The sequence below is a fragment of the Sus scrofa genome, chromosome X (genome assembly GCF_000003025.6).
Source record: "Sus scrofa isolate TJ Tabasco breed Duroc chromosome X, Sscrofa11.1, whole genome shotgun sequence".
Classification (NCBI taxonomy): Eukaryota; Metazoa; Chordata; class Mammalia; order Artiodactyla; family Suidae; genus Sus; species Sus scrofa.
Window position 1 is genome coordinate 34264677 of NC_010461.5, and position 25388 is coordinate 34290064.

General features: G+C 40.2%; 1 protein-coding gene across 10 annotated transcripts in view; it reads right to left on the reverse strand.

The window, feature by feature from the left end:
- The window catches only part of RPGR (retinitis pigmentosa GTPase regulator), a 283854-nt gene that overhangs the window by 25716 nt on the left and 232750 nt on the right, over window positions 1–25388 (reverse strand). For 9 of the 10 annotated variants that reach the window (XM_021080799.1, XM_021080794.1, XM_021080793.1 and 6 more), the window contains 9 exons: window positions 25094–25252; window positions 23213–23362; window positions 20117–20275; window positions 16595–16750; window positions 11373–11497; window positions 8827–9012; window positions 7794–7965; window positions 1828–1925; window positions 1409–1471 (listed from right to left, as the gene is read on the reverse strand). In XM_021080799.1, the coding sequence (XP_020936458.1) occupies window positions 1409–1471; window positions 1828–1925; window positions 7794–7965; window positions 8827–9012; window positions 11373–11497; window positions 16595–16750; window positions 20117–20275; window positions 23213–23362; window positions 25094–25252 (1268 nt within the window). The remainder of the gene's footprint in view (window positions 1–1408; window positions 1472–1827; window positions 1926–7793; window positions 7966–8826; window positions 9013–11372; window positions 11498–16594; window positions 16751–20116; window positions 20276–23212; window positions 23363–25093; window positions 25253–25388) is intronic. The other variant, XM_021080795.1, reaches the window with a different exon arrangement.

A 25388-nucleotide genomic window follows, 5' to 3' on the forward strand; every position in this document is an offset into this window, starting at 1 on the left:
GTAAAACCTCACGAAATCACGTATTATAAATTGTGATGAGTGCTAGGCCTAGAAAGAGGTCATCTTTTGCTAAATAAATTACTAAACAGCACAAATTAAAAATTAATATGTAGAAATATTATAAATAAATCATTTTTTATTCACTGAAGTAGGCCTGGTAGGGCCTCTACTTGAAACAGCTGTGTGAAGGATAAAATAAAAATCAGTTTAAAAGTGTTTTTCTTTCCTATTTGTTCTAGGTCTCTTTAAAAAGTCACCATTCTTTCAAGAGCCCTAAGAGACACAGAGGCCCAGCTGCCAGAAGTTATTTCTAAATAGTGTCCCTTTATTCCCCTAACACAATAAAGGAGCATGGAGGAGGCAGAGCCCTGAGTCTAAGAGGAAGGAAAGATACACAAAGGCTGTCTGCTTGGAAGTACAGTCAGTCAACAAATGAGTCAACACTCACTGAGCGTCCACAACTTGTTAGGAGAACAGCTCTCCCACATTCAGAAGGAATGCTGTTCACCATCATGCCTCTCCATAAAAATACAGATAAGGCTAATGAGGACCGGCACGTAGTTTTTACACTTTAGCAAGATTCTCTTGCATTTCAATGACTTTGATTTTAAGGATTTTTAGTTCAACAATGTGGCAAAGGCACTAGAGATATAAATTAAATGTTTCCTCTAGCCTTCATCCTTTCATTTACATTTCTCCAATTTATTTTTCTAATCCCCAACGCTTCATCCTTTCACCTCACGGGTCTTTAAAGCCAGGAAAAGCCAGTGGTTTCAGAGCAGGCTCTTATCTCTCCAGGGTTGTGAAAACCAGACTATTCTTTACTTTTGCTGTTCATTTGTTATTCATTAAAAGTCTCTCTTTATCACCCATGCATAGTTTCTAATTTCCAAATATTTAATCTTGTTTTTATACTACCAATTCCTTGATAAACTAAAGCCTATTCCGAACACTGTAAAAGCAACTGTCAAATATTTTAACTAAAACCACAAAATGTTAGAACTAGAAAAGATCATTCTGTAAGGTCAGCAAGGTAACCCACCCAAAGTCAAACTCAACAGAAGTGTGAGAGGTGCTTTGATAAACCATAGCCTCTTCTAGCATTAAGAACTGCAATAAAAAACTTGCCTTGACGGTAACAAAGCATAGCCATCGTCACTTGTTAGTGACTCCAAAGAGCAAATTTTAGCAGTGAAATTCTGTCACTCTTGCTGCATCACAGAAAATACATACCAACAGAACAAGCTCAAATTGAGGCTGTATGTGTACTGCAAGCCCCGGCCTTTTAAATCCTAAAGTAAGTGAATGCTTACCTCTGCTGCGTTCTTTCCAGAAACCTTTCAAGAAAAATATAAATAATTCAAACTGTTCTTACCCACCATAGTGAAAATAACTCTCTATAGTATACCTTTTGTTTTTGAATTGGCGATAATTTAAATTTTTCATTGGAATTCAGGTTCATCATATGTGTCTGAAATAAATTTAAAAAAATATGTTCTAAAAAGGATAAAGACTATATATATATGATTATATATTTATATGTTAAAATATGTATAAATAAAATGAATACAAAACAGTTCAGATAGTAATACAACAAACTCTCAATTGCATACTAATAATGTGAGGCTTGAAATGAATTTTATTGTATGTAACCTACATCTCAATAAAGCTGACTTTAAAATAATGAAAGAAACCAAAACCAAAATAAAAAGCTTTTTTCTATGCATATAATAGCTTATTAGGAAGTACACATGTACACAGACATACAAATACATGAGGAACTAAAATTCAAACATATTTAGGTCAGATAAATAGGAAAACCATTACCATATTTAAGACATCAGTAGTTTTCCCAAGGCTTTCTGAATCCTCTGCTGAAAAATTATCTGTCTCTTTCTCTTCGGTCATTTTATGTTGAAAATAATCTGAATGATGAAAAGAGAAGAGAGGAAACCAGATTTCAACAGAAAAGTGAAAGACAGCTAGACAATGAACAGAAATTATTCTCTAATATAAAAGTAGTTATAATTAAAGTCCTTTAACCTCATATTCAGGGAATTGAACAGAATTCATTCATAGTGACAGCAGCTTTTAAAATCTCTTTTTGAAAATTTAAAGACCTTGATACTGATAAGATAATAACTGCTTTGTCCCTACGAACAGGCAAATGCTATTCCTTTAGGATAAATACTACCCAGGTATCAGGCACTGTGATGGTCAGTCCCCAGAAAGATCCCCAACAACCCATATCCTTTTTTTAATGCATACCTTTGTGGGTTCCTTTCCGCATTTTTCCAGATTGGTCTGTATGGCCAATAAAATAAAGCAGAAAAGCAGACGTAACTGTGATGCTACTATGGCTTACGTCTCAGTCTCACACTGCCTGTCTGTCAGTCTGCTGTCCCTGTCTCTTTTGGATCACCTGCTCTGGGGGAAGCCATGTTGTAAGTGAGCATCCCCAGGGAGAAGCACATGTGCTGAGGAAGGGAGGTCCCTTACCAATGGCCACGTGAGGGAGCCCAGAAGAGGATGCTCCAGCCCCAGCCGAGCCTTCAGATGACTGCAGGCCCATCTGACAGTGTGACTGCAACTTCATGAAACACCTTGAGCCAGATCCACTCAGTTAGACTGCTCTTGGATTCTTTTTTTTTTTTTTTTGTCTTTTGTCTTTTTTGTTGTTGTTGTTGTTATTGTTGCTATTTCTTGGGCCGCTCCTGCGGCATATGGAGGTTCCCGGGCTAGGGGTCGAATCGGAGCTGTAGCCACCGGCCTACGCCAGAGCCACAGCCACGTGGGATCCGAGCCGCGTCTGCAACCTATACCACAGCTCACGGCAACGCCGGATCGTTAACCCACTGAGCAAGGGCAGGGATCGAACCCGCAACCTCATGGTTCCTAGTCGGATTCGTTAACCACTGCGCCACGACGGGAACTCCCTGCTCTTGGATTCTTAACCTCACAAATTGTGAGAGATAGTAAATGTTTGCTGTTTTCACCTAAGTTTTAGGGTCACTTGTTATGAAGCTAGTGAAAGGACATAGTAACTTGTACAAGGACATAGAAATTTTCACAGAAAACTGCTAGGTTATTATATCATAAAACAGATAATTAAAAGTTACAAGCTTGGAGTTCCTATTAGTGGCTCAGTGGGTTAAGAACATGACATAATGTCTGTGAGGATGTGGGTTCAATCCCCGGCTTTGTTCAGTGGGTTAAGGCTCCAGCATAGGTCACAGATGCAGCTTGGATCCAGTGTTGCCGTGGCTGTGGCCTGCAGCTGCAGCTCCACTTTGGTCCCCAGCCTGGGAACTTCCATATGCTGCAGGTGCAGTTGTAAAAAGAAAATAAAAGTTAGAAGCTTTACTTGACCTTACATTTTTCTCAATTCCTATACCCCTACTCAGCACACATATGTTTGTTTGAGAGGAGCTCCTTAATGAAGTCTGGACCAAAAATGCCAGTCCACACGGACCTCTGCCTTGTAAATTCATCCTATTCAAATGAGCAAACCATCAGTTTGTTTTTATTCCATGTGAGGTATTACGTAGGAGAAATCACATCTGAATGTTGGCAATCAGGAAATGATTCACTAAGGAGTTACAGGGAATGAGGAGTAGAATTCTGAGAGGCAGAGATAGAGGTATACACGGAAGAAAATAAGCCCAGTGCTAACAGAGAAGCCTCGGAATGGCTTATATTGAAGGCTTACCATGTGCGTGGAACATAAGCTTTGATACATGTCAGGTTAACTCCATGACAACAAGAGAGGTAAGTGTTATATCCCCATTTTACAAATGAGTAAATTAAGGTGCAGTGACTCTTTTGGTGTCAGGTGTCCATGTCAAGTCTGCCTTGACTTCATAGCCTTTCCAGTCAGCCTGACTGAGGAGCTCAGTTTGATCAGAATCAGGGGTCAGCAAACTTTTTTTTTTCTGTAAAAGGCCATACAGTAAATGCTTTAGGCTTTGTGGCCATATAGTTTCTGTCCTAATTACTCAAACTCTGCCATGGTAGTGTGAAAGTAGCCGCAGACAATACATAAACAAACGGGCAAGACTGGGTTCCAATAAACTTTAGAAAAACTGGTGGCTGGCAAGATTTCACAGTCTGTAGACTTGTGCCCTAAATTAAGCTTTTAATAAGAAAAAGGCCACTGGGGGATGAAGCTGGAAAAGCAGGTGGGAACTACACATGGAGATTTACACCTCTTTTCTCTTTTCTTTTTTAGGGCTGCGCCTGCAGCATATGGAAGTTTCCAGGCTAGAATTTGAATCAGAGCTGCAGCTGCCAGCCTACGCCACAGTCACAGCAACTTGGGATCTGAGCAGCATCTGCGACCTATACTGCAACTTGTGGCAACAGCGGATCCTTAATCCACTGAGTGAGGCCAGGGATTGAACCCGCATCCTCATGGATACTTGTCAGGTTCTTAACCCACTGAGCCACAAGGGGAAATCCTGCGCTTATTTTCAAAAGAAAAAAAAAATTTAGGGATCCTCTGAAGATATTGGAGCAGATAGGAACTGAACTGCACTTGAGGGAGAGTAACACAGAAAATACTAAGCAGGATAGATTGGAGATGGAAGAGGAAGAAGGTTTGGAATATAGAGAGTAGGTCATTTAAGCTCATGGTCTTGCCTTATGCTCAACTGAGAAAGCAGAAGTCATCAGACCCACTTTATCCCCTAACCAACAAATACACACATTTACCTACATTTTCCTGTTAAAATGTAGGTTGTGTTTTTCTTCTTAACAAAGACTGCTCTGTAGCCAGCCCTTCCTGTCTTCCTGGGATCTTTGCACCTTTGGTGATACCCTCTCTCTCATGGGCTACGACCTCTCTGAGACTCCTGGCTCATTTGTATTAGCATACAAATATGCTCTAATATTTCCCATCGACTCTCCCTCTCTCTAGCTGCCAGCCCATTTTTCTGCTCCTTTTCATGACCAAAACAGGCAAAAGACCTATCTACACACCCTATTTCCTCTTCACTTTTTCATTTCTCATTCTTTTTTTTTTTTTTTTTTTTTTTTTTTGTCTTCTTGCCTTTTCTTGAGCCCCTCTTGTGGCATATGGAGGTTCCCAGGCTAGGGGTCAAATCGGAGCTGTAGCCACCGGCCTACGCCAGAGCCACAGCAACGTGGGATCCGAGCCGCGTCTGCGACCTACACCACAGCTCACGCAATGCCGGATCCTTAGCCCACTGAGCAAGGCCAGGGATCGAACCTGCGTCCTCATGGTTCCTAGTTGGATTCGTTAACTACTGTGGCATGACAGGAACTCCTCATTTCTCATTCTTGCCTCAACTTTCAGTGCTCTGCCCTCTGTCCTGATCTTCCCCTAGAAGTACTTGTGTCAGGATCGCCAAAAATCTCCATGATGCCAAATCCATGGGAGGCTTCTGTGAAATCTTTTCCCTTGACCTTTGGGCAGCACTTTGAATCCCTGACTCTGCTCTCTCTTAATTTCCCTCCTCCTACCCTACTGGCTGATGAGGCTGGGGAAGGAGGCTTTGCTGGCTCTTTGTCTCCTACCCTCTACGTGTTAGACATTGTCAGGGTAAGTTCTGGGCCCTCTTCCTACTCTATTCTCCAACAGGTGATTTCACCAGCTTCCATGGACTATAAATACCATCTCTATGTTGATGGTTTCCAAATGTCTAGCTCTAGTCCAGATTTCTCTTCTGATTGCCATTCATTCATTTTCAACTGCCTGCTTGATATTTCTGCTTGGATGTCTCACAGGGAGCACAAGCTCAGTGTTTTAATTTTTTTTCCCTCAAACTAGTCAACTCTCCTCCTGCCTATGCATCTATGTGTAATCCATTAATAAGTTTAGCAGGTTCAGTTGGTTCTACGTCTAAAATGTATTTCAGATCTGCTCACTTCTATGTTCACTGCAAACATCTTGGGTCCATACCCCGTCATCTCCTGCGAAAGGCTCTTAGGTATTCCTCTCACCTCAGTCTAGAGTCCCTAGAGCCTCACATGGCAAAAGTGAACATCTTAAAATGCAAATTGAATTGGAGCAGAGCACTCCACCGTTTGGAACCCTTTGCTGACTTTCCATTGCCCTTAAGAAAAACACATAAGTCAAATGGGCTTCTCATGGCCTAGAAAACTATGAATATTTTTTTGCTGTCTCTTTTGCCAGCACCATCTTGTCCTGCCTCTTCCCTCACTCTCCAGCCCCAGTCATCTTTCCTTTTCTTATAAACAGCCTCCAAACTTTTACTACATTATTTTCTTTGCCTAGAATATATACATCCTCTCTCTTTGTGTGGCTACTTTCTTATCCTTCATGTTTTAGCTTAAATATCACCTTCTCAGCCATGTCTTCCCTGACCTCCTTCTTGCCATGAGAGACACTGAAGTTTGCAAATAATTTAGAAGAAGTCACATTATATGTTGGGATACAACTTTCAAAATACAGTTTATTATGTTGGTTTTAGTAAGCAGTTACCAAAAGATCAGCTTTTCCCTTTGCTCCAGCTACAAAATTCTGTCTCTCTTCCCATTCAAATCTCTTGAAGTAGGAAAGAACTTGCCCCAAACCATAAACTTCTCTTTTTGTCGTACACACTGTTGTTAGGATCTACTTTTCTCATGTGCGGGGCTAAAGAGTGCCAGTGATTCTTATCTCAAAAGGAAACACGCAAGAGCTGTGGGTGTGATGTAGGAAACCCGGCTCATTATCAAGATGTAGACAGTATTCCACTCCCATGACTCACAATTCTTGCCTGAGTTCCTGATCCTTTGTTACCTCAATCTTCCGTCTAGGTTCCTGAGCCCAAAGATACTCAACATTTTCTATGCCGTGGTTCTCAATCCAGATGCCTGGATCGTCTGCTTAATTCTAAACACACTGCTTACTCTGACTGCCTGGTCCTGGTTTCTTGTTCTGCCCCTGTCATCTGAGCATATGCCCCACAGCAACACAAACACACGCCTAAGATACATGAATGTCCATAAATAAAATTATTTAGAAGGGGTGTATAACGGCTAAAGAGCTGGAATGACAACTTAAAACATGAAATCTACATCTAACAGGCAGTGAGGCAGAGGTGTTCGTATTTATTAACAGCAGAGGTGACTATATTTACTAAGAGGTTTCTAGAGGTACTAGACTCAATGTTAAGCATTTTATTCACCATATCTCATTTAACTGTCACAAGCACTCTCTAAAGTAGGCATTATTAAAGTCATTTCAAAGATATGGAAACTGAGGCTTAGAGAAATTAAGTCACTTTCCCAAAGTCAGTCACATAGTTCATAAACGTCTGAGCTGGCATCTGATCCCAGATCAATTTAACTCCTCAGCCCATGCTCTTAATCACGCTGCTATACTGTCTGAATGCAGAACTTCATGTAGGTCCCGAAGACCTGTATTTAAATCCTGATCACTTCGTTTGGAAACTGAGTGACCTTGGGCAAGTCACTCAAACTCTTCAAGCCTTGCTTTTCTCATCTATAAAAATGAAGACTATAACTCCCACCTAGTTCATGGAGGTGCTTCTGGGTGTAAAGGACATAATCTAAGAGAAGGTACTACGTATGCTCTACACTGCTCTCTAAAGATAGTGCTGCTCTTGTTACATGAGATTTTTAGGGTCGCCGAGGATGCTTTTTCTCTTAGTGAAGAGTATTCCTGGATTTGAGTTCAAATGACAGATGTCAGTCTCTAACTAGGAAGAAAACAATTGAATTGGAGAAAACACCTTGAGATAAACATGCAAACAACAGGAAAAAAATGGCACATTTCTTCTGAGCGCAGGCAGAGCATCAAATGTTACCTGGTTCCATGGGCTCTGTGGGGTCCTTCTTTTCAGGCATCATTTTCTCTAGCAGATTAGTTGTGGACATACAGAAAGGAACGGAAGGAGTAGAAAAGCTAACGGGTGGAGCGAGAGTCCCTTCAATTGGAGGTAGTGTTTCCGTCATTCGAATGGAGTCTGGGGATTTCTCCTTTAAAATAAACAGGTTAAATAAACTGTTAGACAATGCTATACATTTAATATTGATATAAACTACCCTGAGGTTGCTAAAATACTTAAGAGGGAGACTTCAGCATCAGCTGCCCCACAACAATTACTTTTTAATAATCCCCAAGGCCCCCCAAATATTTTGTTCTGTTGCCCCTGTATCTAAGTTGCTCTAAATTGTTAATTTGGAAGTCTGCTTTTCACAAGATGGGGGGGAAAAATGTGTGTTTTCTCTGCCTTCCCTGAGGAAGAAAAAAAGAGTTACTCATGAGACATAAACCAACAACTATAAACTATTTATAGGATATTTCTCATTTTTTCCATATATACTTTTTTATAATAACAGGCCACACTTAATCTTTTTATCTCTAAAAAAATACATTTTGGCACTTAGAGTAATTTTTTTTTTTGTCTTTTTTGCTATTTCTTTGGGCCGCTCCCACGGCATGTGGAGGTTCCCAGGCTAGGGGTCGAATCGGAGCTATAGCCGCTGGCCTACACCACAGCCACAGCAACGCGGGATCCGAGCCGCGTCTGCAACCTACACCACAGCTCACAGCAACGCTGGATCATTAACCCACTGAGCAAGGGCAGGGACCGAACCCGCAACCTCATGGTTCCTAGTCAGATTCGTTAACCACTGCACCACGACGGGAACTCCTAATTCGTGTGTTTAATTCTGAGTTCATGTTAAAATTTTGTAGGCCCTCAATTCTAATCATTTTATTTAGTAAATTTATCCAAGAAGACACTTCTTTGGTTTAAAGAGGAAGTGAATTTTTTTCTTCCAGTTTCCTTTGCAGTGCTAGATGGCATGACTACATAGAATAGGCCACAACTGTACCCGCTCTCTTCGACGCACACGTGCGGATAAAGATCTATGCAGCACATTTCCTGAGTTCAGATCACTGATGGGCAGAGATGTTGCTGAGGCTGAGCAACAATCATTTATTTCATCCAGCTCAGTGTTATCTGCCATGTCAAGACGTGGAGTGGCAAAAACGAGCATGTGACATCCACCACAGGCAACCTGCAGCATAAATCCACTGTTAAACTAATTGACACTGGCTTCAAACACAAATAGTTTTCAGGAACAAAACATTATCTTTGCAGAAGACTGAATCTCTCTTTCCACACACACACACACACACACACAGAATTACAATATATGTACATTCTTCAAACATTATGATTGAAAATTGGGAGTTCCTGCTGTGGAGCAACGGGATTGGTGGCATCTCTGGAGTGCTGGGATGCAGGTTCGATCTCGACCTGACTGTGGTGCAGGTCACAACTATGGATAAGATCTGATCCCTGGCTCGGGAACTCCATATACCGTAGGGCGGCCAAAAAAGAAAAAAAAAAAATGTCACAGAGGCAAAACTAAGAAGTCATGGCTACCGACTAAACATGGGGGGATGAGGGATGGTAAAGATTCCAATAAAACTTAAAATTAGAATAAGCTTAATTATGCCACTTTACTTTCTATTTGATATAAAGTATAGAGGAAAACACTATTTAGCACATTCTATTTCTACTTGCAAGTAAGAAAAATTATTTTAATCTGGGAGCAATACTAACAACTTAAAAAAATTACTCAGAGAAGTTCTACTTGGAAATAAGTGATCCAAGAACAAATCAGTCTCTTGGGATAATTATGTTTCCAAGCCTTTCTCTTCACATGAAGATTTTTTAAGTTCACTGATCAAAAGTCCTGAAAGCAAAATGCAAGCATGCACAACGATGGAACAATAAAATCAACATTTACAAGAGTTTGAGATTTTTAATAAAATGCTTAAAAAATTGCGTAGTGTTTGCAATACAGACTTTTAGTATCTTCACAGTGTTTTACATGGTGGCATAGAATAGCATACTCTGAATCTTTCCTTCATAATATTTTCAAAGTTAAAATTGATACAGTTTTGGAGTTCTCTTGTGGTGCAGTGAGTTAAGGATCTAGCATTGTCACTGCCGTGGCCTAAGTTGCTGCTATGGAGCAGGTTCGATCCCTGACCCAGGAACTTCTACATGCCATGGGTACAGTCAAAAAAATTGATATTTTTTTTGTACAGAACTTTTAAAAAATCCTACTAGGATTATAAGCTTAGCAAATGGGAATCTGGTCACTATGTCCATCACTGCATGCTTTGTATTCCTCATCCTCAGTCCAGTATCTTATACCTAGCATGCATTCATTAAATATGTGTCAAATCCAGGAAGGAAAGTGGGAGTTCCCACTGTGGCTCAGCAGGTTAAGAACCTGACGTCGTCTCTATGAGGATGCAGGTTTGATCCCTGGCCTGGGTCAGTGGGTTAAGGATCCGGCATTGCCACAAGCTGCGGAATATGTCAGAGATGTGGCTTGGATCCGGCGTTGCCGTGGCTGTGGCGTAGGTCACAGACGAGGCTCGGACCTGGTGTTGCTGTGGCTGTGCCATAGGCCTGCAGCTGCAGCTCCGATTGGACCCCTAGCCCGAGAACTTCCATGTGCCACAGGTGCGCCCATAAAAAGATGAAAAAAGGAAGGAAAGTGTTCCACAGGACAAGGCTCTGAGACTTTGGAGAACAAATTTCATTTTTTTTTCCCTGTCTTTTTAGGGCCGTACTCACGACATACAGAGGTTCCCAGGCTAGGGGTCAAATCAGAGCTGTAGCTGCCGGCCTACACTAGAGCCACAGCAATGCCAGATCTGAGCTACATCTGTGACCTACACCACAGCTCACGGCAGCACCAGATCCTTAATGCACTGAGCAAAGCCAGGGATCAAACCTGCATCCTCCTGGATGCTAGTCAGATTCATTTCCGCTGAACCACAATGGGAACTCCACGCATTTCAAGTGATATTATTATCACCGAGTAAAGAGAATTTTCAAGTCTATAGTTCTTAACTGGCAAAAGCGTTAGAAACAAGAGAGATACAGCGCCTCACTGGGATGGCACTGAAACAGCACCTTATCCAAATAACAATAAAATGTGCTTTCGAAGCTCTTCGTTTGTTATCAGATTTTCTCTTGCACAGGATTTGACAGTCTTAGTGATATCTAATCCAAGAAATATTTACAGATGACCACTGTGAGTGAGGCAGGCTGCTGGGAGCCACAGGAAATACAAAGCTTCCGGCATGGCACAGTCCTGGCTCTCAGAAGACATGAGAATGAAGTAGAAGAGGCAACAGGGAAGATGGTGAAAGAAGAACATTAAGAAAGGGACAGACATTCAGAATGCCATGATGTCTGACATGTGGCCTTTAGGACACAAGTATATTTACTAGATACAGCCATGACACCATTTCATATAAACATAAAAGTACTTATTTCCTATGAAATACTGAAAGACTCAAATGTGGGAGGGAATATGAAACTGTAAGCAGGGAAATGTGATGGTCTTACCAACTGAACTATAAACCTCAAAAAATTAGAACACAAAGTGGGAATGAACTGATTGGTAAAATTCTCCAGTCCAAGTCCTAATTTTCCATGTCGACCATCTCCAAAAGTATACATAAGGCCTAAATCTAAAACGGAAAAAAAAAAAAAGAGAATCATAAAAGTGTTACTTTCATGATCTATTTGTAAGTAGACAAATACATTCACATACATTGCAACTGTAATTTTCCCCTCCAATTTTGCATTGAATTTACTCTGATGCGTTTATGTTTCCACACTCTTTATGGCCCCTGTGGTGACATCGGGCAATAGATACACTGAGAATAAATCACTGAGCCCTTGGTGGTTTGTGAAGCTGAGACCCAGCCATACGAGGCACTGTGTAGAGCAGCAGCAGTCCAACGTGGGATCTCGTGATACACACCATCTTCTTAAGAGGAAGGAGATTTTTGTATTCTGACCCCTTACATCCCAACACAATCTATTTTCTTTTTTTCTGGAAGTCATTGATTAGATGAGGGTCTCTCAACTTTGGCACTACAGACATTTGCGGCCAGATAATTCTTGGTTGTATGGGTTTGTCCTGTGTGTTGCAGGATGTTTAGTGGCATCCTTGGCCTCTACCTACTTAATACACATAGAATACCCTGCCTCTGCACTTGTGACAATAAAAACATCTCCAGACATTGCCATGTGTCCCCTGGAGAGAAAAACGTCACCCCTAGTTTAGATCAATCCAACTGTCTCTTTTACTTCTGCTCCAGGGTTGTGGAATGCTGCTGAAGGAAATGCCATAAACCAACCATGCTGCTAAGTCGCCACACCACTCCTGGGATCCCCTTACATAGCTGGGCCCATGACGATGATGAGTAATTCTGTCACTTCCCCACAGGTAATCCTTTCGCCCCTGCCATAGCAGCTATTCTGAAGCTTCACTGCTAAGCCCTCTATCTCAAGTGAGGGCAGTGCCGTGGAAGCAGAAGTAAAGGAACGAGGGTCAGTATGGGTGCAGAGAAGGGGCTCTCCCTGTAGTTTGGGGATTAGGAAAGGCCTCCAAACTGAAGCCAAAAGGATTAGGGGTTAGCTGCAAGAAGGGAGCAAAGAATCTTCCAGTCAGAGGTCAGCAGTGTACACAAAGGCTGTGAATCCAGAGAAAACACAGCGCAGTGACGAAGCCGAAAGGCTACCAATGTCTGGAGCACAAGGGGAAAGCGGTAGGAGATGAGTCCGAAGAGGTAAGAAGGAACCATACCACGGAGGATCTTATTGGCTTATATTAAGAATTTGTGAACTCTATCTTAAGAATGAGAATGAGCTAAATGAATGGTTTTAAACTGAGAAATGACACGATTATATCTAGGGACTTGTAGTTTAGGATGGCAAAGTAATTGTATACTAAGGAAAGCCAAGAGAGCTGCCTGAAAAAATAATTAAAAATAACAACATAATTCAATAAAGTGGCAAGGTCAAAAATTAACATCCATTTATATGGAACAACAAAAGACCCAGAATCGCCAAAGCAATCCTGAGAAACAAAAACCAAGCAGGACGCATAACTCTCCCACACTTCAAGAAATACTACAAAGCCACAGTCATCAAAACAGTGTGGTACTGGTATCAAAACAGACAGACAGACCAATGGAACAGAATAGAGAATCCGAAATAAACCCTGACACCTATGGTCAATTAATCTTTGACAAGGGAGGAAAGAACATAAAATGGGAAAAAGAAAGTCTATTCAGCAAGCATTGCTGGGAAACCTGGACAGCAGCATGCAAAGCAATGAAACTAGAACAACCCTCACACCATGCACAAAAATAAACTCCAAATGGCTGAAAGACTTAAATATACGACAGGACACCATCCAACTCCTAGAAGAAAACATAGGCAAAACACTCTCTGACATCAACATCATGAATATTCTCTCAGGTCAGTCTCCCAAAGCAATAGAAATTAGAGCAAAAATAAACCCATGGGACCTCATCAAACTGAGAAGCTTTTGCACAGCAAAGGAAACCCAAAAGAAAACAAAAAGACAACTTACAGAATGGGAGAAAATAGTTTCAAATGATGCAACTGACAAGGGCTTAATCTCTAGAATATATAAGCAACTTATACAACTCAACAGCAAAAAAGCCAATCAATCAATGGAAAAATGGGCAAAAGACCTGAATAGACATTTCTCCAAGGAAGATATACAGATGGCCAGCAAACACATGAAAAAATGCTCAACATCGCTGATTATAAGAGAAATGCAAATCCAAACTACCATGAAATACCACCTCACACCAGTCAGAATGGCCATCATTCATAAATCCACAAATAACAAATGCTGGAGGGGGTGTGGAGAAAAGGGAACCCTCCTGCACTGTTGGTGGGAATGTCAACTGGTACAGCCACTATAGAGAACAGTTTGGAGATACCTTAGAAATCTATACATAGAACTTCCATATGACCCGCAATCCCACTCTTGGGCATCTATCCGGACAAAACTCTACTTAAAAGAGACACATGCACCCGCGTGTTCATTGCAGCACTATTCACAATAGCCAGGACATGGAAACAACCCAAATGTCCATCGACAGAGGATTGGATTCGGAAGAGTGGTATATATACACAATGGAATACGACTCAGCCATAAAAAAGAATGACATAATGCCATTTGCAGCAACATGGATGGAACTAGAGAATCTCATACTGAGTGAAATGAGCCAGAAAGACAAAGACAAATACCATATGATATCACTTATAACTGGAATCTAATATCCAGCACAAATGAACATCTCCACAGAAAAGAAAATCATGGACTTGGAGAAAAGACTTGTGGCTGCCTGATGGCGGGGGGGGGGGGGGGAGTGGGAGGGATCGGGAGCTTGGGCTTATCAGACACAACTTAGAATAGATTTACAAGGAGATCCTGCTGAATAGCATTGAGAACTATGTCTAGATACTCATGTTGCAACAGAAGAAAGGGTGGGGGAAAAAATGTAATTGTAATGTATACATGTAAGGATAACCTGACCCCCTTGCTGTACAGTGGGAAAATAAAAATAAAAAAAAATTAACATCCAAAACAAATAGATTCCCTATAAATAAGCAATAACCAGTGTTTAGACTCTAAATTTAGACTGCTATGCTTCTTACTATTAGGCATTTCTTTCTTTATATATGCTTCTTATCATCTTTTTGCTTTCTGCCTCCTTTCCTTGACCCTGATTTCCTTATCCAAAACGTTAAAGAGGTCCTTTTTTAAACTTATCTTTAGCCAGGAAAAACCAAAACCAAAACCAAAACCAAAAACCTCTGATCAAACTGCCTGATTGCACTTCCAACCTTGGAGCTTTTGAAAACATGAGCCCCTGTCTATATTGGGGGCCCTGGCAAGAACGTACAGATAACTCACTACACACCTCTTGATCGTCCTGGAGAAAAAAAAATCATAACTTCTGCCCTTGGGGAGTATTCATGAGCAAAAATATCAAACAAAGGTAATGTCCAACTATTTCTGCAATAACGTCTTTCCTCAGGAGAAAAGGTACTATGAAAGTTTAACCAAATAATCTTATTGAATGTTAGATGATCCACAAAAAGTGTGTATTTACTATCAGTGGTAATTTAGAGTACTATGAAGGAATAATAATTGTTTACATTATATATAGTTCAATTTCATGTTACATTTACGAGGACACTGGTAACCTGAACATGGGCAGGTAGTTCTCTCTGAAAGGTTCTTTGGGGAAGAAGGGACAGTGTATGGTGGTATCTTGCATTTGCGGATCCCTAGTTCCTCTAAACAGATACCATTAGATGAGCTCCACTGCAGCAGAAATTTTTGTAAAAGGGGAAAAAATGCAGAAATAGTAGTATGTGGATTATTTCAAAACATTTATGACTTTTTAAAGCTTTACTTCATTTTCAGATAGAAATGTGAGTTAGAAATAGAAAAATTATAGTCTTTTGTTCCAAAGCCATTCTTTTTTTTTTGGCTTTTTAGGGCCGCACCCTCGGCAATATGGAGGTTCCCAGGCTAGGGGTCGAATTGGAGCTACAGCTGCCGGCCTGCGCCACAGCCACAGCCACATGGGATCCGAGCCGTATCTGCAGCCTACACCACAGCTCACGGCAAGGCCGGATCCTTAACCCACTGAGCGAGACAGGGATCGAACCCACAACCTCATGGTCCCTAGTTGGATTCGTTTCTGCTGTGTCACAATGGGACCTCCTGTTCCAAAGCAATTAAAATTGGAGTATATGAAATGGGATGGACATACTATAAAATTTGGTTGTAATAATTGTTGTACAACTATAAATGTAATAAAATTAATAAAAAATTAAAAAAAATAATCTACAAGTGAGTCAGTCATTCATTCTAGGGAAGCACTTTTATTGAGTCCTCCATTGGCAGCGCCTAGTTTCTAAGGCTGGGAAGTAGACCCAAAGCAGCAGCTCCCCTGGATAAAGGTGAAACTACAGAGCAGAAGATCTAGAGGACCCAGGTATCCATTTAAGGGGCTTTGAAGTGCCTTTTTCTCTACCGCTATGGAGAAAGCAGCCGTAACTCCTGAAAACGCCTCCTGGTGGCAAAAACATCATAAGAATCTACTCAGCCTGAATGCAGCTGTCAGATTAGAACAGGGAGAACGTTTTAAAATACTGTACAGCACAGGGAAATGTGTGTGATTGGGTCACTCTGTTATACAACAGAACTTGAAGAAACACTGTAAATCAACTATACTTTAATAATAATAATAATAATAGGAGAAAAAAGATAATATATTTGTATACAGCAACTAATACGGCACCTGGCATAATGAAGTTTCTTAATAAATGTATTTCTTTATCTTCTTTAAAAAAGTAAATAAATAAAATAAGTTCTTTCTTACAAGACTTTTTCCTTTGGCCTGAGCAAAGTTAAGAGCCTTCAAATCGATCCAATTTCAAAAAGATTCCAGCTTTCTGACAAAATATAATACTAGTCTTACCTCTGTTATCACTGACATCTTTTGAGGCTCTAAATCTTTGGATCATTTACATTGATTTTAAATTGAATTAGAATATTAAAAGGCAGCTTACAACTTTATACAATGGCATGTTAAACACAGAATCCCATTTTTTTCAGTTATTAATTCATTTGCTTAAGTTAGGTACATTCATTCCATACAGTATTTATTGTGTAATAAAATATACCAGTTTTGCAAGTATATACCAGAAATTCTGATCTGTACCTGTTATCAAAGCTGTGTGATTTTCTCCACAGGAAATGTAACTTATTTTCTGATCCTTAATATTATCAATGACTTTGGGTTCTGAAGTTTCAAAAATAAAAGTACCAAGACCCAGTTGACCAAACTGTCCCAGCCCAAAGACATACACAGCGTTCTCTGAAAGGGGAGGAGCAGACACAAGAAAAAGATTTCAGAGGTCACTGTCACCATTGTATCTAGAAAAACAGTGCTTTCCACGTTTTATGATGAAGGGTAAGTGTCTCTGAAAGAAATACTTATATAACACTGTCTAAGAACACATTCCTCAGTGATGAAGGAAGAGAAAAATGACAAGGTACACAATTTTAACAATTTTGGCATGGGCCTGGTTTTTATCGCTTACATATGACTGTAAAAGGAATTGCTAAAGACACGAAAGTCGGTGAACTACCTAAAAAGTTTCTATAATTGCCACTCAGCTTGTTAAAAACATCAACTGTCACTAAGCTTATTCCTTTCACTGCCTTACATTAAAAAATGACGTGTCTCCTACAGAAAAAGTCCTTACTCTTAACAGTAGTTTAGTGGAATAACCTATTTTATAAAACAATTTCAGAGGCTATGCATGAAAATTCAAACTTACAGTAGACAGGCTAGATTTATCCACACAGGTAAAGTTCATTTACTGGGAAATGCAGTAATAATGAAAGGAGGGAAAAAGGCTTTCCTCTATATTAATATTTTTAAAGTGATTCCAAAGGAACTCCAGTAACAGTAAATATTCGTTCACATGTTCTCAAGAAATGGAAAAGCACAAAGTCAGGGTAAATGAGTGGTGATGACAGTGTCCTTTTAGACACATACCTCTCCCCGGCCTCTGCTTCTCCGCAGTGCAACACACGGCCTCTCCTGCTGCAGGAGCAGGAGCAAGTGCTTCGGCTTTAGGCAGAGAGAAACCCAAACCTTCACTATCACTAGCTGCGGCAAGGAGACAAGGTCCTTAAATTCCTGGTGCTCTAATCCCTATCTAATAGAGCTGCTGCAAGGATTAAATGAGAAAACATGCAGAAAGATTTTAAAACACAAAAGGACATTCTAAAAAGTAATTATCCAATCAACTCAACTTATTCTGACAACAGAGGATACTGATGAACATGTAACTACTGTCATATAGTCTTACATTTTTTTCTGACTAGTAAGAATGTTACTTCATCAATGAGGCATATAGAAATTACTTCTTAAATATGATGTGTCAAGGATATGAAGCCACAATGAGGCAATGGCAAACAGATCCTTATTTTAAGGGAAAAAATACCATCTATTAATTTATTTTTATTTTATTTTATTGCCTTTTTTGGGAAGTTCCCAGGTTAGGGTCAAATCGGAGCTGCGGCTGCTGGTCTACACCACAGCCACAGCAACATCAGATCTGAGCAGCATCTGCAACCTACACCATGGCTCAGGGCAATGCCAGATCCCTGAGCCACTGAGCCACTGAGTGAGGCCAGGGATCAAACCTGCATCTTCATGGATACTAGTCGGTTCGTTTTGGCTGCACCATTTTGGGAACTCCTACCATCTCTTAGTTTAATTAATAATCACACAGCATATCTCCACGTCTGGATGTTTAGCTTAATCGTACAATGTTGGGTAAACGAAAACGACTGTCTATCTCGAGCTGGCCGACAATCACTCCAAGTTTCTTGGGCTGTCTGATATTAGCTTGTGAAACTAGGCTGTTCACGCAGCCTGAATCATGTTACAAAAGTTTTGCTCCTTATCCTGTTAGGTTCTCTTTCATGTGCTTGGATGACTAGCAATGACGATAGCTTCTACTATTTTTAAATGACTTAAGACTCTTGTCTAAGGACAATACATACAAAAACCAATATAATTTAATTTCTAGAATAAATCTTTTAGAAATTATATGAAAATTTATTTTATCAGCAGAAGTTTAAAAAAAATCTTAAACCTCAGAGTTATTTCCAAATTTAGAGTGGAGGCCTGGAAAAAAATTATTTCTCACTTTGAAAACATTCCATCTAGAAACTGTAATCCTAAGAAACCATAGCTTTATAAGCATGACTGAGACTATAATAGGAAGTCAAGGAGACATGATGTAAGAGAGGAAAATCTAAAGATAAAATATCATTTAATTACTTTGCAACACTTAAGCATGACCACCTGAGAACTGGATATTATTTAAAATTCGTCTAGAACACTTCTAGGTCTGGGTTACTGAAGATTAAGTGGTGACTTCAGAAACTGTTCATTTCTTTTTGACCAAAAAAATATCACAATCATTCACTGCCTAACTGTACTACCTCTTACTACTCATCTAAAATTAATCTAAGGTTGAACAAATTTAGGAGCATCAATTAAGTACGCATATTATCAAGTAGTAAGTACATTTTAATAGACTGAGTAGAATCCTGATAAGACAGGTCATACCAAATACCAAATTCAGAAACCAAAAGGTGACATTACCATTAAGGTTCTAACTTTCTTGTATTATCTGTCATTTAAAATCTTAACACATTTCAATTCATTACTATAAGAGAATATAAAAATCACAAAGAAGTCACCAAGTTAGATATTGTGAATATCACAAAGAAAAGCATTATCAATCACAAGTAGAAAACAGCCTTAACAGGCAGCTTCTCCAAAATAAGGTATACCAGAAAAAAATGTCAATTTAAATAAACATGGAGTCCTTATGTTTGAGGAAAACAACTTGTCTTTGAAAATAAGCTAAGAAAGGAGTTTCCATTGTGGTGCAGTGGAAACAAATCTAGGAACCATGAGGTTGGCGGGTTCCATCCCTGGCCTCGCTCAGTGGGTTAAGGATCCGGTGTTGCCGTGAGCTGTGGTGTAGGTGGCAGACACTGCTCAGATCCTGCGTTGCTGTGACTGTGGTGTAGGCCGGCAGCTGTAGCTCCGACTGGACCCCTAGCCTGGGAACCTCCATATGCTGTGGGTGCAGCCCTAAAAAGCAAAAAAATAAAAAATTTAAAAAAAGAAAGAAAGAAAGTAAGCTAAGAAAATGTTATTTGCTGCCATTAAAGGTGTTAAGGTCATGAAAATGTCAATTATATTAGCAAAAAGAATTCAACAAAACTCATTTTTTTCTACTTAAAACTTTCTTCCTCAGGGTTAGGGTTAGAAATGCATATTTACTACAGGAACAACAGTTGGGGATCTTAATGGAAAAAAGATGCAAAGCTAACTTACAGGAAGTATTTAAAATAGTCAAACTGGGGAAAGGAACAACTTGAAGAGCAGTTGCCAGGGGCTGGGGTAGCAGGAGAGGGGAGCTGCTAATGAATGGGTATAGGTTTCAGCTCTGCAGATCTGAACGCTCTAGAGACCTGCCATAGCCACTGTGCCTATGGATAACAATACTGCACTGGACACTTAAAAATCTGTTAAGAGGGTGGATCAGATGTGAAGTATTTATACCAGAGTAAAAATAAATGAATGCAAAAAAGGCTTTCAATAGTCAGCACAGAAAGCAGGAAACGGAGCAGCAGGCTCCACACGTACCTGTGAGGGCAACCGTGTGCCCACCGCCACAAGCTACTTGGATCACCTTCTCAGGAATCCCTGGCACCAGCTGGGGCACTCTGTGATTGACGAGCAGCTTTCTGGGAAGACCTAACTTGCCACACTCTGGTTCGCCAAAGGTGTACAGTTCTCCCTCTGCTATTGAAGGAAAAGAACAGTAGTCATTGAGGATAATATAGACATGAACACAATACTGGTTTTTGGGTACATGTTCTCATGTTCGATAAAACATTTAGAAAATCTCAACTTAAGAAATCTGACCTTTCTTGCGTTTTTTTTTACTGAATGGTAAGGAAATAAAGCTAGATTTTCCTTCTCCCTTGATTACTCTAATCCAAAATCTTCAGGAAGAATTCACAAGCATCACCACTAATAAACAACTAGAAAATTCTTTAACTTGTTTCACAATACAGAAAAAGATGATATTACTCCTTCTACTTGCTTTTAATGAAGCAAAATAACTAGACATTAAATCCCCATAAGGACATGGATTTTTGTCTTGCTCGCTGTGGTACTGCAAAAACCTAGCAGTGTGTGTAGTATATTAAACATCTGAAGAACACTTGCTGAATAAATGAATAATTGCTTTTTAGGAAACTCACTTCAGAAAACTCACTTATATGTTAAGTAAATAAGGTGAGTGAGCCTAAGGATAGCAGATTCTACTTGGATGACACTTCTTCCAGAATCTCTTGATGAGGAACCTGGGACACTGAATCACTGTCTTGTCCATACCATTACTATTGATCTGCTTCTGCTATCACATTTAGCACATTAGGACATGAGCTTCCTGAAAGTGGGAACTTTTTAATTCATTTCTATGAACTGAACTTATTTCTAGAAAGCAAGAATTTAAAAACTGTTGTAAATACATAATCTAATCTAAAGAATGGCACGGAACACATCACCACTGGTGCGAGGAAAGCAGTAACACATCTTGTTTATCATGTGTATGTCTCCAAGAGAACCATGAGTGACTGCCTGCCTGCCTGTTAACCAAGCCCTGGGAATGCGGCCCTAGGGAGGGTTATGTTGGGAGAGATGATTGTGTTATGCACGCCTGGAGAAATGAATTATACCAGCTTAGCAAGAAAATAAGAAAGGGCTGCTCTGCACAAACTTCAACACTGCCCATGTACACTTGGTTTCACTGTCGAGGGAACTGAATTGCCGCTGCCAGGACCAGCTGCTGGCAGGGTGCGCCTACATGACCAGCCATTACAATAAAAGCCTCAGATCCTGAGAATGGAGTGGGCTTCCCTGGGCAGAGACAGCACACACCTGTCCCCGGTAGTTTGCTGCCAAAGAGAAAACACGTCCTGTGCGCCCTTGGAAGAGGAAAGACTAGGACGTGTACCCTGGACCTGTCTGGAGGACACGGATCTCTCCTGTTACTTCTGCTTGGTATCCTTTGCTGTGATAAATCTTTGCCATGTGTATAACCAGCTATTGAGGCTTGAGTGCCCTTCTAGCAAATAAGAACTTGGGGAAGCTGTGGGACCTCTAACACACAGGGTATGTGCCACTTAAAACTTGGTCAAATCCTGCAAACTCTGCTATGCTCATTTTCTGGATTGATTTGCACAAAAAGCGAAGTTTTCTGAACCATACCTTCCTGCGAAGTATTTAATAAACCCTGGTGCAGAAGAAGTGCACCCTTCCCCATTTCCCCATGCCTCTTGACTCTCATACGGAAGAGTTAACTAAGTCCAAATGAGTCCCTTTCTACGACTGCCTATAAATTCCTACTGCTCCTCACACCGTAAACGGGTGAATTGTATGGCATGTGAGTATGTGTCAATACAGCTGCTTTTTTAAAATGCATAAAAACAGAAAACCAAACAAAAATGTTCAATGTAACGCCGATTGATTAAGACGAGCAATTCCACTTTTTTCCCTACTGGCTAAAGCAGGAGCAAAGACTGATTCTGACAGTTTTATTAAGACTCAACTATAAGACAATGTTTTGATTATTTGTCTCCCCCCCTCCCCCCGTTTTCTGTTTCATAAACAAAGTGAGCATAAGCTATACCAGCCCCAGGAGCCCTAAAGTTGCAAATAAGTTGGTATATGGTACTGCCCCGAGGAATCCAATCAATTGTTTATTCTTCGCCCATTCCCTCATTCAACAGTATTTATTATCAGTTTTTTCAAGACACAAACTGACACAGTGGTGAAAAAAACCAGCCTAGGAGGAGTTTGCCCTTTCTCGGTACCAAGCTGCTACGAATTCACTGGTAAAGCTGGGGGGCACTGGGATAGGTTAATCAGCACTTTTTAAACCCAAATTTGAGATGCACAGAATAAATACTAAATGTCTAAAACAAATATTTAGAGGAATATCTAAGAGGGGCCATAGACCTCTTTCCTCTAGGTGTCTTTACTATAAGAAAAACCATAAATAAGATGGAAAACCATCTGACATTCTTACTATTACTATTATTACTACTACTATTACTAATATTACTAGCATAGATGTAAGCTGTAATAGAAAGAATCCAACATTTCAAATATCTTAACTAAAGCAGAAAAAGATTGCCAGTGAGCTGAGGAAAGGGAGAAATTGGGGATCCTGAGAAAATTCCCGCCAAAGGAAAGCATACCCCATACTGAGCTCTCTTCCATCTTAGCTTCATCCCTGTCCCCGCAGTGATAATCTATGACTCATGCATGTACTGGAGCAATAAAAGCAAATTATCAAGACAAGAGTAGAGCAGGTCAGCACAGGAGCAAGAAAAATCCAGAGAAAAGAAGCCATAGGCCTTGTTTTTCATGCCAAAGAGTCTAAGAAGTTTGAGAGTCAAAATATAGAAGGGTTTCTAACGTATAAATTTTGTTTTTCTATAGACCTAATAGTCACTAAAAAAACGTAACATGTCAGAGTTTGAAATTATAAACACTCATTACTGAAATGAAGAAATACTGCAACCTACAGTGGATCACAATTATTTCATTCCAGGGAGTACCATGGCACTGTTTCTATAAAAATGTAGACTGTTATGTCATTTTATTATTAATTTAGTAATAACTTAGAAATGGGAGACGACATAAGAAATCCAAAGTGTTCTGTCTTACTTGTTACAAAAGCTGAATGGTAATATCCACAAGAGATCCAGGAGATAGGTTTTCCAATGGTCACTTGATGAGGAACACATATACTAGTCATATTTTGTAAACCAATTTGCCCTTCAGAATTGTCACCCCACATAAAAAGCTCTCCGTCCTCTATAAACAAAACAGGAAAAAAGGTTATTGCTATTGTTATTTCCAACAATAACATTTTTTAACTGAGAAAACTTATGTATTGTGAAAGAAAAGTACTACGAAGACATTTACACCAGCTAGCCACTTAAGAGGACAATTTCTATTATGAAATGCTTCTATAAAGGACAGAGAATAATCTCATGTAAATCACTTTAATCACGTCCATGTTTTTATCTCAACAGCAAAGACAGAATGCCCTTTCCTATAATAATCTTTTCTTAACTTTAATGTCTCTAAACAAAGTAGTTCCCTCCTTTCGAGCAGCCTCTACCTGCAGCTGAACTGAATGACAGCACGGGTCATACTGGACATCTCCTGGGCAAGTCCCAGGTCAAAAGTACCTGGACGGCCTTGCTCCGAGAACACTGGGGGAATGACGCTTTAAAGAAAGAAAAAAATTACACAAATGTATTTCACTAACCTTTTTTTTTTTTTTTTTCAATTTACGCTTGAAAACACATAATCTAACTTCAGAGAATAAGGAGATATACTAGCATCCACAGCATCTCAAAAGCAGGTTAACTTCTGTGCTTTTTGATAAGAGTTGTGACGTCAGGGAAAAAAAACCACTAAGAAATATTTTAGAAAGGAGTTCTTAAGACATTAACCTCCATCTTTTAAATAATTAAAAATTGTTTAAAACTTTGGAGGGGTAAATAAAAGGAAAATTGAGGAAGTTCCTGCACAGCAAGTTAAGCATCTGGCATTGCCACAGCTATGGTTGGTGCAGGTCACAACTGTGGTGTGGGTTCGATTCCTGGCCTGGGAACTTTCACATGCCGCAGGTGGAGCCAAAAAAAAAAAGGAAAATTGAAAATAAGAACCAAAAGGAGGAGGTCAAAATGTCAAAATGCTAACTGTGCAGTTGACAGAACTGAAGGGATGGAGCTGCAGGTCTGACCCTGGCTCCCTGGACAGCCAGAGCAACACTGTCATACAGCTCTCCAGCCTGGAAGGAAGAAGCACACCAGCAGCTGCTTCAAGGAGACAGGTGTGTCTCGGCTTCAATTTTTTTTTTTTTTTTTTTTTTGTCTTTTTGCCTTTTCTAGGGCCGCACCCGTGGCATATGGAGGTTCCCAGGCTAGGGGTCTAATCGGAGCTGTAGCCACCGGCCTACGCCACAGCCACAGCAACGTGGGATCTGAGCCTCATCTGCGACCCTACACCACAGCTCACAGCAACGCCGGATCCTTAACCCACTGAGCTAGGCCAGGGATCGAACCTGCAACCTCATGGTTTCTAGTCGGATTCGTTAACCATTGCACCACGACGGGAACTCCTCGCCTCCAAATTTTAAAAAGATTTCTCATACGGCCTTTTGATAGGGAAGGCAGAGAGACGCAATGACCTTTATAAACTGTATTTTAATAACATATATCCAACAGCTTTCTAGGATGTTTCTGATAGCAAATATAACTTTCAGCACACACAATGAAGATAATATCTAAGAGTAGATGGATAGCACAGCTTAGAACTTATCTATCACCTTCTTAGTCTATGTAAGCATAAAATGGTAATGTATGTCCTGATTTTAAGTTCTATTTTAAATGTCTGCTGAAAACACATAGTCAATGAAAACGGATGAAAGAAAACTAAACAGAGCTGCTATCTTCAGTTTGCTGGCTTGCTATATTCTGGTCCAAAAAAAAAAAAAAAGGATGTGTCCCAGTTTGAAATGGAAAAAAGTCTTACCAGTCAGTGCAGCTGAAGTGTTAGACCCAGCAGAGAGTTGTTTAATCTTATGCTGGGATGTAAAAAAATTAATTACATGAAAAGTGTTTCTCTCTTCAGTGTCACCAAGTCCCAGCTGTCCTTCATTATTTCCTCCAGCTGCATATACTTTGCCTCCTTCTGCACATGGAAAAGGATAGGTCAGTACACCAGAGTCACCATCTTTGTGAGACAGGCTGGTGTCACCAGATAGTTTCTCTATTACCAGCGAAGAAAGTTGAAAGCTGGCACTACCCTACAATTTGGTGAACAACTT